Source organism: Lathamus discolor, chromosome Z (genome assembly GCF_037157495.1).
Source record: "Lathamus discolor isolate bLatDis1 chromosome Z, bLatDis1.hap1, whole genome shotgun sequence".
Lineage (NCBI taxonomy): Eukaryota > Metazoa > Chordata > Aves > Psittaciformes > Psittacidae > Lathamus > Lathamus discolor.
In genome coordinates, this window is record NC_088909.1 from 82,984,532 (window position 1) to 82,996,101 (window position 11,570).

Genomic DNA, 11,570 nt, shown 5'->3' on the forward strand with positions numbered 1-11,570 from the left:
AAAATCATAATTCTGTGTTTATGAAAATTCCAGATGTTCTCATCACATTTACGCTTCCATAAAGGAACTTTTTTTTTTCCTCCTTCCCCCTGCTTTTATGTCTTTGCTCTGTAGCGTTACCAGTAAATTGCTTTTCTGAACAGGTTAGAAAATTATGCAAGAAAAAGTATCTTTCTGTTATTTTATCCCCTAAGGAAAATAAAATCCTTATTTTATTCTCCTTTTTGTGCATGTTCGGTACACTTATAAAATGCAAGAATCACTGGGTGCACAAATCTCACTAAATATGAAATGCCAAATGAGAACACAGGCATTCATATCAGCAGTGACACCAGATAACATGCCTGATATATATTACATCTTTATAAGCCCATCTGCACTAGAGCCCAAATTCAGGGCAACCTCAATTGTTTTTGAGGTGGGGGACTAATCCATACACTTGACAGGCCTGACAGCCATTTCATCTGCATTCAGAGGTGCGTTTTGGAAAAGCCGAATGTCAAGCAGATGCAGTCACTTGTGAACACTGGAAAAATGGCACTAAAACCTTAACAAACTTCCAAGTGGACAATTAGTTTAGTGGCATTCCTCATCAGAAGCAGTTCCTAGTATTACTCTGACACACATAAGATATGCAGTGTAATCAGTGCATGCAAACATGCAATAAATTGTTCAAAGCATTACTTTTCTAGATTAAGGGAAGTTGCCATTTGGCTAAACATTATTTTAAAGAAATGTCTGCTATTACATCCTATTTCGTTTTTCTACTTCTATAGTATAGGAAAGAAAAATGCTTCTGAAGCATTGGGAGAGCCTGTGTTTCTGCTTGTTGTGGCTGTAGCAAGCTCTGCTTTACTCAGGTGAGCTTGGAAATGCCTGCAGTACATACTCAAGACAACTCACCTTCCCTGATGACAGTATTTGCCTTATCCCAGCTGCAAGCTACAAGGCAGGGAAGCAGAACCTGGACTTGGAAAAAGAAGCTTCCTTTGGCTGCAGCTGCTGGAGCTGGACATATTAACCCCAGCTGAGGACTAGGCAGCTCTCTATCTTCAGAAGTGCTATTTGTCCAGTATAAATGACATAAACCAAGATCGACATCTTAGTTTATTTTTCTAGAGTCCTTAGCATGCTACATTAACCTGACAATGCTTAATTTGGTGTTCATTTCACAATACACTTCATGCAATTCACAGCTGTAATTGGTTTTACACTGACATTACACATTTCGACCTAGCAATGGGAAAAGAATAACTCTTAATAATATTTCTCTGAAAAGCATCCAAGCTCAAATAGCACAGAAGCAGGTCATGCTAGTTTCATGTGCGTATTTCTTTCTTCTGCTTTTCTTCCACTGCAACAATGATCACTGGCATAACATTGTAAAGTCATTGATTTAGTCCATTTGCAATTGAACTATATTTATTTGATTTCTTGTGTCCTGAGGAGTTCTCTCTTATAAAACAGCATTCAAGTATTCTAGTTTAACATCCCCATTTTTCTGAGTTAAGGAACAAAGTAGACCTTGGGTTTCGGTTTCCATTATGAGTCTTCCAGAGTCCCATAACTGATAGCCGTAAAGTCTTCCTTTGTAACACGAACTCAGCACTAAAGCCAGAGTATTGCTATTTGGCATTATCCAGTGAAGTGCAAGAAATTAAATAAGTTATGTCTTTATTGCTATAGTACAATACCAAGCAAAGTCACTTTTTAATACAATTGCAAGGGTTTTGCAGAGTACTTGTCCCTTCTCTTAGGGCCCAGTAGTTCAGCTGCACTGCAAGTTATCACTTCTCTGTCACATTTCGAATGTCAGTCTAAGAAGATGTGTTGAGTATTCTTGAGTCTGAAGAATCAGACCTTTCATCATACTCATCTTCTGTGTATATTGGTTGCTTAGACACAATAGGACACCCGTCATCAGGGATTGAGATCCTAGGATCTTCTGAAGAGCGGGAAGGAAGGACAGGCGAGCTTCGGAAAACACTGGCCGAGTTGCTAGAGAAAGGACTGACATACTGGGACCGCAGCTGGTACTGCTGCTGCAGTGTCATAGTGTTCCACAGGGTAACATCGTTGGGCAGGAACGGGCTGGATTGGTTTCTTGCCAAAGTGTTCCTCAGCATCAGCGGGTAGCGTGGTGGCTGAGGGAAGGGGTGCTGCAAAGGTACGGCTAGAGGGTTTGGCACGACATTACTGGAATCAGCAGAGAACCTCAGTGTGTCTGGAACCCTAAATGCTGAGCCTACAGACCACTTGGAAGAGGAAATAGGGTACGAACTCAGTGTGTGCTCGAAAATGTGCCCACTGGAAGGCAAGACAAGACCATCAGACTCTGCAGTAGTTCTCTCCCCACTGGCCACTGAAGACCGACTAGACAGGAGAACCTCTACAGCACTCACCAGATCACCGCCGCACCCCTTCAGGATCAACTCCAGAACGGTTGGCTTTTGGTTAGGGAAGATCTTTTTCAAGACTTCAAGCGGAGGTCTGTTCGCTTTCAAACTGAAAGGTAAAGAAACTGTCCCAGAGGGACCTTCTATCAGGAGGTGGTTCTGCTCTGGGTGGTACTTGGGGCTCTCTGGACGGCTCTCTGTGCTGCCACCATTTTTCTGAACTGCGTAACCAACCTCATCCACTGAAACTATTTCAGGACTTTCAGGGGTGAAGCAACTTTTGGTTTTAGTCATGTCTGGGGAACTCCTTTGGTCTCCGTCTTTGTCACTGTAGGTCTCGGCATTGTCTGCTCCACTGGCATCACCCAGCCGCTCCTCATTCATGTCTGCAAAGAGAAGGCAGGACAGTTAAAAGAAAACTGAGCCAAAGGCTTTTACAGACATTTGAGGATAAAGTCTTCTTAAAGTGAGCAGAGCAGGTTGCTAGGGAGAAAAAAAAATAATTTAGAAAGGTGTTTTTCACAGAAATCCTGCTAAAATTAAGGGGGGTTTGCAACATCTCATGAGAACAAAACTGCAAAAGAGTAACACAACTTGGTCCAGACATTTTATGCTGCCTTATAGATATCTGTCTCATTCTCTCATATACAAGAAAGGAAGCAGTAGTTATTATTCTGCTGTGTCAAATACGCTCTCTCAGTCCTCTTTCACTGGTTACAAGGCAGCAATACCTAACCAAGTGCAAGCTTTCTCTGAGGAACTTCAGCACTTTCCTCACTCCCTGCGAGAAGATATCCAGATGGCACTTGGAAGACCAAACTTCCCTCTGCAAGTTCAACAGCATTGGTGGAACCACTCCTTCATGTCTACTGGCTGACAGTTAAAGAAGTCTTCAAGTGAACCAGCTTATTGCAGTTCTGGCTCTGCAGAAACTGTTTCCTTCCCCAGCAAGAATCACAGGCTTTTCCTCCAAACCCTGGAGCACAGATGACTCCTTGGCTCATTAAAGCGAAGAATCTACAAAAATCTGGTTTGGAGAGGACTTCCGGAAAGCATCTGGTCCAACCTCCTGTTCAAAGCAGGAGTCACCCAAGGTACAGAGCAGGTTGCTCATGTCCCTGCTTTGCTGAGTTTCAAGTAATTCCAAGGATGCAGACTCCACAACCTCTCTCAGCACTTGTTCCAGGTACCTTGCTTTTTGTGTGCTAAACTAAAAGGCCAAGAGAGCTGAATACAGGGCTGAAAACACCTGCTGAACACACTGTCTCCAGATAGACACTCAAAAACCTGACACCCCAAATCTCTGGTCACTTTGGTAATGCCTGGCCAGAATATGGAAACCTCTGAAATAAGACTGCTTGTCAGAAAGAAGAAAAGTTGGCAGCTTTCACAGTTTATGCACAAGAGGTCAACGTACTTGCTTGATGTTGTTCACAGTTTGCTCCCAAGAACACTGTTCTGCTGGCCTTCCTCATACAGCACAATGATCTCCTTGGGAAGCATCAATGTTTGGGGAAGGGTCGTTGTCCAATTTGCAGCTGACAGAGCCTACTTTAACTGCACAGGGCAGTGCTTTTGAACACATATATATAACAGACTATCTGCAGAAACCAGTACAAATGTTTGTTTGTTTCCCAAGACCCTGATGATCAATCTAACTAAATAAAGAAGCTGTAAGAAGAAAGCAAAGGTTCCCAAAATGTGCTGATGATCACCCCTGACTAATCAAGATGAAACAAACTGAAGATGTGCAAGAACCTGAGCCTCGCTGCTACTGCAGACAGTCCTGTTTCCCTCTCACCCAGGAATGGGCAAGGCCTTTCGCCATGCAGTGGGCTAAGTTTAGCGTTGAACAGATCAGCTCAAGTCAAACTCTATTAGCACAATTTACCCACCTTGGGGTCTGATTAAGTCTGTGCTGAGCAAGAAACCACTATGCCTGCCAGAATGTGAGCTGTAAATAAATACAAGTTCTTGGCAAAGCACTGCCTAACAGAGAGCATGGCAAAGGGAGGTTCTCATCATGAGTATGGCTGTGCCAGGCTGAAATGATGGGCTATCCTACAGCTGTGGGATGCTGTGAGTTTGGGCTGTGGAAGATGTGAATGGGAGTGGAGCTGAGGAATACAGACGCCCTTACGAAGATCTCGCCCTTCTCTTTCAGCAGGATAACCTGTTTTGGGTGCTCATTTTTATGCTGATTATGCTCTTTAACCAATGCAAATGGGGAAGCAATAATCCTCCATGCTGGTATATTACAGAAAAGGCAACGTATGTCGGCTCTTCTTTACACACTCAACGCATCAGTCTTGCCTTAGCGGCCAAAGAGGGATGTGAGAAATATTTGCTATTAGCAAACTGGAAACCTTTTGAGGAGGTGGTAAAACTTCAGGATATCTCATCCATTATTTGAAAAGAACATGAGGCTCAGAGTATCTTTCCCTACTCATCCTTTCTTATATTCATAATCATGCATTACTATAAAAGGTGGGATGCTAAGAATAATTCACATCTAAGTGAATGGGCAATTTATACATACAAGGCTTCACAGGCAGTCTGACGATTGCTAATTACCTTTGTCCTGTCTTGCTGGAGTTAGAAGAGGCATTTAAGGGAGATGATGGTCCTGATTTCCACATAAATAGATTGTACTGTGATAGCCAGTACTACCAAATGGACCACTTGCATGTAGAGCCTATTTCAGAACTACAACCTTTTCCAGTGTATCTTTATGGGCTGATAACAAATACCACTGGGAAGCAAAAAACCAAAAGTACAAACAAAAATCAGATCAGGTCTCCCTAATACACTCCCCGATCCTTACAAAATATTATTTTCAAGATAATTCAGGTTTGTTTAGTTTTTAATAGCCTTATCCTTACGAGGCTTGACTAAAAAGTCTCTTCAAATTCCGGTAACTCATCTCACTGAAGTTTGCATCTTTACCACCTGGAGACTGCACAGATCCCGACCCTTAGCCTTGCACAGGGACAGTCCCCTTGTACAGCACAGATCACAGCTGTGCATCTTGCCAGGATGCTGCATGCACAGGGTCAGACCCGTAGAACAGGGTTTCGGTGTTTTACACCGAAGGCACAAACGGGATGACTCTCTGCTGGTTCACACTGAGTTTGGATGCCCTGATGTTTTATTCCTCTGCCTTTCTGAGAGTGGTACTTGCCGCCAGTGCCGGCTGATGCTTCTCCCCAGCGCCGTGACGCTCTCCAGGGCTTCAGGAGGATCAGACGGCCGCGCCTGCTTACCGGGCCCCTTTCTGATGGCTCCCTGCCCGCAGGCCGCCTTCCTACCCTGTTTTCCACCCCCTGACACCACATCCCCACCACGGTCACAGCTCGAGGGGCAGGGGGAAAGCATGCTCGGAGGCTGTCACCACCCGAGAACCTCCGAGATCAGGGCTCTGTCTGTGTAAAACGGGCACAAAACAGCAATCGTTGAATAAACGACGATTTGGGATACCAACGATTTTGGTACATCATAAACGCCATTACACGGGCACAGAATTGTAGAAATGTTGCGTGAGTGCATTAATCCCACATGGTTAGATTTTCAGGTACAAAAACACTAATTTTGTGTTCAGACTGTACGAACTGCTGTGCTTAGCCAAAAGGTTTTGTTGTGTTTTTTTTCACCACTCGTAAGTTTCACATGAAGATTGTTCTGGGCTTTAAGAAAGACATTTTGTCCTCAGACGTCTTCATGTTTGTGGGTTTAGGGTGTTTTGTGTTTTTTGGCGGGGGGGGGGGGGGAAGGGAAGGAAGTTGGTTGGTTTCTGGTTTTGATTTTACTTTGTTTTTTTTTTGTGTGTGTGTGTGTGTTTTGTAGGGTTTTTTAAATTTTTTTTATTATTATTGTTTGGTTTTCTTTGGGTTTGTGTTTATGTTTTGTTTGTTTAGGGTTTGGATTTTTTCCCCACACCTTGTATTTCAAATTGCCTGCATTGAGGGCACTTTGGCAGCCCTGAGTAAACTAGGAAAATTGTTTTCATATCGGTATAAACGATGGGGAGTATTCATCAAATAATACTCTTGCAGAGGCAGATACATCCCCAGATCTACAGAGATGTAGTGTAAATGCAGGCAGACATGAAATGCAGAACAGTGGGAGAACTGTGCATCCATTCTCAGGAAAATCTACATTAATAAATAGAGCTGCTACAAATTTGCAGCAGTGTAAATCGCGTTTTTTCCTTGACTATTTATACATTAAAGATCGTGAGTCAAGCATTGTAAAGCGGCCAAATAAAAATGTAATGGGTGATAGAGAGAAGCTGTTATCTTCAAGTTAGTAACTTGTCTGGAAAACTTGGTCTAATACTTTGGAACCGAATTTGCTTCCTTGATACTCCCACCACTGACTCTCTGTTAAAACAGCTTGCACTTTGATTGTTAGGACAGCAATTTCCACAACAGATTTTCTTGAATCCCCAAAACATCTGCTATTTTCCCTATTTCTATTAGAGCTGTCTGATACCAGAACTAGCATAAAGCCACGTAAATCGGAGGCTGTATAGAACTGACTGGGGTTGGGGTGATTTTCTGATTGGTTGGTGAGTGGGGTTTTTGTTTTTTCTGTTTGTTTGTTCGGGGTTTTTTAAATTACTTTCACTCCAGAATTTCTTCCTTATCTGCAAAGGTCTACCCTATTTTGCAGGAAATTGGTCACTGCTCCCAAACTAACAGAGAGACCTACTGTGTTGCGTTAAGAAAGCTGGCTCTGACATTAACAGCAGGCTCATAATAGTGTTATATTAATCGTTTACAAGCCGTGACAACTATTACTAAGAGAAATACTCTCAAGTGGGAAACGAAAGTTCATGAGCACAGTGTCAGGAGGGGGAATTATTCCGGGTTAGCACAGGTGGATACAACAGGGGTAGTTTCTGGGTGCGTTATTTGCACAGAACAGAACTTTGCAACTTGGCCCACCAAAAGGACCAGCTCCGGCAGGAATAAACAGATGTGATTCTACTGCACATCGGGAAATGCCACCACCTCCGTACTGAAAAAAACCTTCCAGGAGACTTATGTCCGGGCGGGAGGCGGGGCAGAGAGAGAGAAAAGGGGCGAGCTAGGGGCACAAATAATTGCTGTCTGTTTTGAAGATGTTTTTCAATAGAGAGGGAGAGAAAGAGGAAAACCTGCTGTTCAAAACATGCAGGATGGTTGGAAATAAACAGGCTGTCTGGTTAAACAGTGTCTGGTGGCAGGTGACAGGAGGACCCCGCAGATCATTTTCTGCTTTGCTCTTATTCCCGTGTTCATAAAAGCAGAGGACGAGGAATGAAAAACAAAACCAGAAAACAACACACAAAAAAAAAGATTAAAAAAAAAAAAAGATAAAAGGGGAAGAAAGCCCACAAAAACACCCAAAACAAAACCAACACCCAAAAAACCCCAACTTCGTTAACAGCCTGGGACCAGGGACCACTTGGGCCAGGTCTGTGCAGGCAGGAGCGCCCGCGGTACATTGTCCCCTCCAGCCCGGCCTCATCACGGTCAGGGGCTGGTGCGGCGCCGCTGGCCCTGATTTATGAAGATCTCCGTTATCCCCCTCCCAGAAGCTGTTAGCAGAAAGTGCTGACTGGCTGGCAAGGAAAAATCTCTCATCAATACACTCTGATTGTATTTTGCAAACAAAATGCCTGTTGCTTGGTAACATTTCACTTGAGCCTGACCTTCTCCAAAAGTTATTGCTATCAGATTCGATTTACACTGTCCTCCCGTGATTACTGTAATCTTTTAAGCTGGGACGTTCATATATCAGGGGGAAGAAAAGTTGGGCGTGCAACTTAATACCGTTTCTACCCGCCAGATTTATATCTTGCTGGCGGAGTTTATTTGTTTTACTTTCTGGAAGGAGCCAAGGCGGCTTCCCCCCCGCCTCCATTTGTCCTCCGGCCTCTTCCCTCACCGCGGTCCCTGGCCCGGATGGTGCCGCGGCGGAGGAAGAGGCTCCGAGCCGCCAGGAGGCTGAGACCAGGAAGAAACCTGGGGGCCGGAGACACCCCAACGCCCCGGCCCGAGCGAAGATACGGGGTACAGGAAGACAGAAGGCGTGCAGCCGATGCCGATAGCCGGCCAAGTGGACGCCGTCCTCAGGCCACGGCCAAACTCCCCGCGCAGGCGGACTGGCCGCGCCAGCCCACCGGGCCCGGCGACGTGTGTTTCCCGGGCAGGAGCTGGAGGAGCGGAGCCCCTTGTCGGTAGCCGGGCGGACGCCTTCGCGGCCAGGCCGACTCCACACCGCCCAGCGGGGCAAAGAGCCATGCCGTGTTCAGGGCTCACCGGCTGCAGCCGCCGCCTGTCACTAGAGCGGCTGGCAGCAGCCTGCCGGGCATCCTCGCCGGGAAAGGCTGTGGGGTCCCGCTCATGCACGGGCCTTGGGAAGGGGACGGCCGCTCCGGGCAGTTAGTTTAGCGCCCAGGAACGTGTGTTACCGGTAGGTCGCACTCAAGAGGTGCCGGCTGCGGGCGGCGGTTTCCGGGTCAGCAGTACCGACCTGCCAGGACCGCTCTGAACGTGGCCCGGCGGGACATGCCAGCGTCACGAGAGGAAAGCGCTAGCTACCGGGCAGCCCCGCTCACCCCCTGCTGCCCCCGGCCCTCCGTGCCCCTCAGAAACCCTCCTGCTCCCGGCGCCTTTGTCCCCGCAGCTCCATACAGAGGTTTTGTCCTGGACTGGAACCCGCAGCCGAAGCCCCGGCTGGGAGAAGCCCGGCTCCCATCGGCTCAGCGGGGCCGGGAGAGGCAAAGCGGCTAGATCCACTAGGGATGCTGCCACTTCCCGGCCCGCCTAGGGCAGCGGGCCCGGAAGCGGCACGTCGGGGAGCCGGTCGGCCGTGGTGGCGTTACCAGTCCCCTCCGCTGGTCTCGGTGGCTGCGAGCTTCGCGGCTCCTTGCTTTTTAAGAGCGACAAAGCGCAACCGTCGGACTTTCCCTCCTTCCCCTTCCCACGGCACCCGTCTGGAAGGGAAAGCTGTCCCCTTCCCTTCCCGAAGGCGCTCGTCGGGGTCCCGGCCCTTCTCTCCTCCCGTCGCGTCCCCCCCTCGGCCCCGCAGCGCCGTGCCGGGACTCACCTGCCTTAGGGAGCGGCCCCGGCAGCGCGGGGGACGGCTCGGCTGCCCAGCGCAGGGCGGCGGCGGCGGCCAGCTCGGCGGGGGCCCGCGGCGGAGCGGCGCAGGGCGGAGGCCCCGGTGGCGGGGCGGGGGGCTCGGCGCTGCCCGGCGGCCCCGGGAGGGCGCGCAAGGAGTCGGGGAGGAGGCTCTCCAGGCTCTCGTTGGCCTGCTGCCGGCGAAGCGCCACCTGCGCGGCCATCACCCGCTGCCGCTCGATGATGAGGATGCACTTCTCGCAGGTGCAGTCCTTGAAGCGACAGTAGCGCTTGTGGCCCTTCAGCCAGGAGAGCACGCCGTGGTTGCGGCACCGGGCGCACTTGGGCGTCCGCTGCAGCGGGGCCCGCGGCGGCTGCGACACCGGGCCGCCCATGTAGAGGTACGGGGAGCCGTAGCCGTTCATGCCCGCGGGAGGAGCCCGGTCGGCTCCGGGGCGGAGAAGGGAGCCTCAGGGGCGGGCGGAAGCCTGGACGGCGGAGGAGAGGAGGCGGGCGGCTTTGCCCGCGGGCTCCGCGGGGGGCGCCGCCGCAGCCTTGGCCCGGCGGGGGTGTCCGCCGCGGTGTCACCTGCGGGCAGAGTGCTGACGCCGGCCGGCGCGACACTGCCTCTTCCCCGCGCCGCCCAGCCGAGCCCCGCGCCCCTCCGCCCGCCCCCGTCCCCCGCCCGCCCCCCTTCGCCACCCTCCTTCCCCGCCGCCGCCGGCGGGATGAGGGAGAGGGAGGAGGGAGGTTTGGGGCGGGAGGGTGGAGGTACCTGTCCTGCCGTCGGGGGCGGTGGCTCTGCCTGCGCCGTGCCGAGGGGTCGGCGCTGATGCCACCCACCCTTGCCACCCCCCCTGCGAAAGAAGCGCCCGGGGCTGGAAGCGAGTGGGTCTGGGAGGTTTACCCAGGCTCCGACCGTCCGCGCTTGGCCGGGATCTCAAAGCCCAAGACGGGCCGTCTGGACCTCGAGCGGGAGTCCCTCGAAAGCCCACGGGGCGCCACGAGCGGCGGCCGGTGTGTGGCTGCTGCCGTGAACCCGTCCGTGTCTCAGCGCTGCGGGAGCTTTAGAGCCCAAAGTTTCATCCAAGTTTTGAGAAGCGGCCCGAGAGCAGGAGCTGCCCGGATCGTGACCCGCGGAGCCGCTGCCACCACGGCCGCCCTCGCCACGGCCGCTGCCTAAATGCAAGCTGTGGCGATGGGAAGGCACAAGCAGTCCAGGGCAAGCTAGACCGCTGGCAACCTGTTCGATGTGATGCAGCGGGTGGTAATTTCCTGTGCCTCCGGGCGCGGGAAGGCTTCTCCCTGAAACACGGCAGCGAGAAGTTTAAATCCAAATTCCCTAGTTTTTTTACCAATCCGTTTTCCGGTAATATGCTACCGAAAAAAAACGGCATAGGAATATCGGATGGAGAATACGGGGGGACAAATTGCCTGCAAGCGTTTGTCTGCCAGCGCAGCAGCGCTGAGCGGCGCGGCTGGGGCTGCTTCTCGGACTTGAACCCGTTTCGCTGCCACAAGATCTCCCCTGCTTTTCTCTGGCACCTCTTCACTGTAACCGCTACACGAAATAAGCCGTTTAACGAGGGTACTTAATTAGAAAATCAGATTTAAAAGTGGGGAAGTATTTCGCTGGAGAGAATAAAAAGCCCAGCGTGAAGGCATTTGCTTTATATTTCATCACTTGACTCTTTGCTAATTACTTTTCTGCTTCTAGGGAGAAAGCGACTCGGGGAGACCTTCCCCCCCCCACGACTGTGTGCGGGATGCGAGGGAGGATGAGCGCCCATCGGCTAGCCGCACCGAAGCGGGAGGCGGATCGTTCATGTGCGGGGAACAGCCCGTTTACCCGCAGCGCCAGTGGGACGTCCTGCTCCTCGCTGGCGGGGAGCGCGCACTGTACCCGTACAGCCCCGCATCCCGCTGCACCGCGGAGCATCCGACACACCCGTGGTCCCCGTCAGGGACAGAAAACCCCGATGCGGAGCAAATACCCAACCACTACAAAATGGCAAGGGGCGCCCGAAGGACGATGCGCCGGCGTCCTTGCGAATCCGTTCCCGCA

General features: G+C 50.6%; 1 protein-coding gene across 1 annotated transcript; it reads right to left on the bottom strand.

Moving 5' to 3' along the window:
• Window positions 1–1,126: 1,126 nt before the first annotated feature.
• DMRT3 (doublesex and mab-3 related transcription factor 3) lies at window positions 1,127–9,930 on the bottom strand. The gene is made up of 2 exons (XM_065663009.1): window positions 9,492–9,930; window positions 1,127–2,782 (listed from the first exon to the last, which is right to left on the bottom strand). Exons 1-2 carry the CDS (start codon window positions 9,928–9,930, stop codon window positions 1,818–1,820), a joined length of 1,404 nt encoding a protein of 467 aa, XP_065519081.1. The 3' UTR covers window positions 1,127–1,817.
• Between the last annotated feature and the right edge of the window lie 1,640 nt (window positions 9,931–11,570).

Excerpts from the sequence above, each read along its gene's own strand:
- DMRT3 (XM_065663009.1), bottom strand. The coding sequence starts at position 9,930 with ATGAACGGCTACGGCTCCCCGTACCTCTACATGGGCGGCCCGGTGTCG. Across the intron at positions 2,783-9,491 it reads GGGGCCGCTCCCTAAGGCAG|ACATGAATGAGGAGCGGCTG; the intron begins GTGAGTCCCGGC and ends TTCTCTTTGCAG.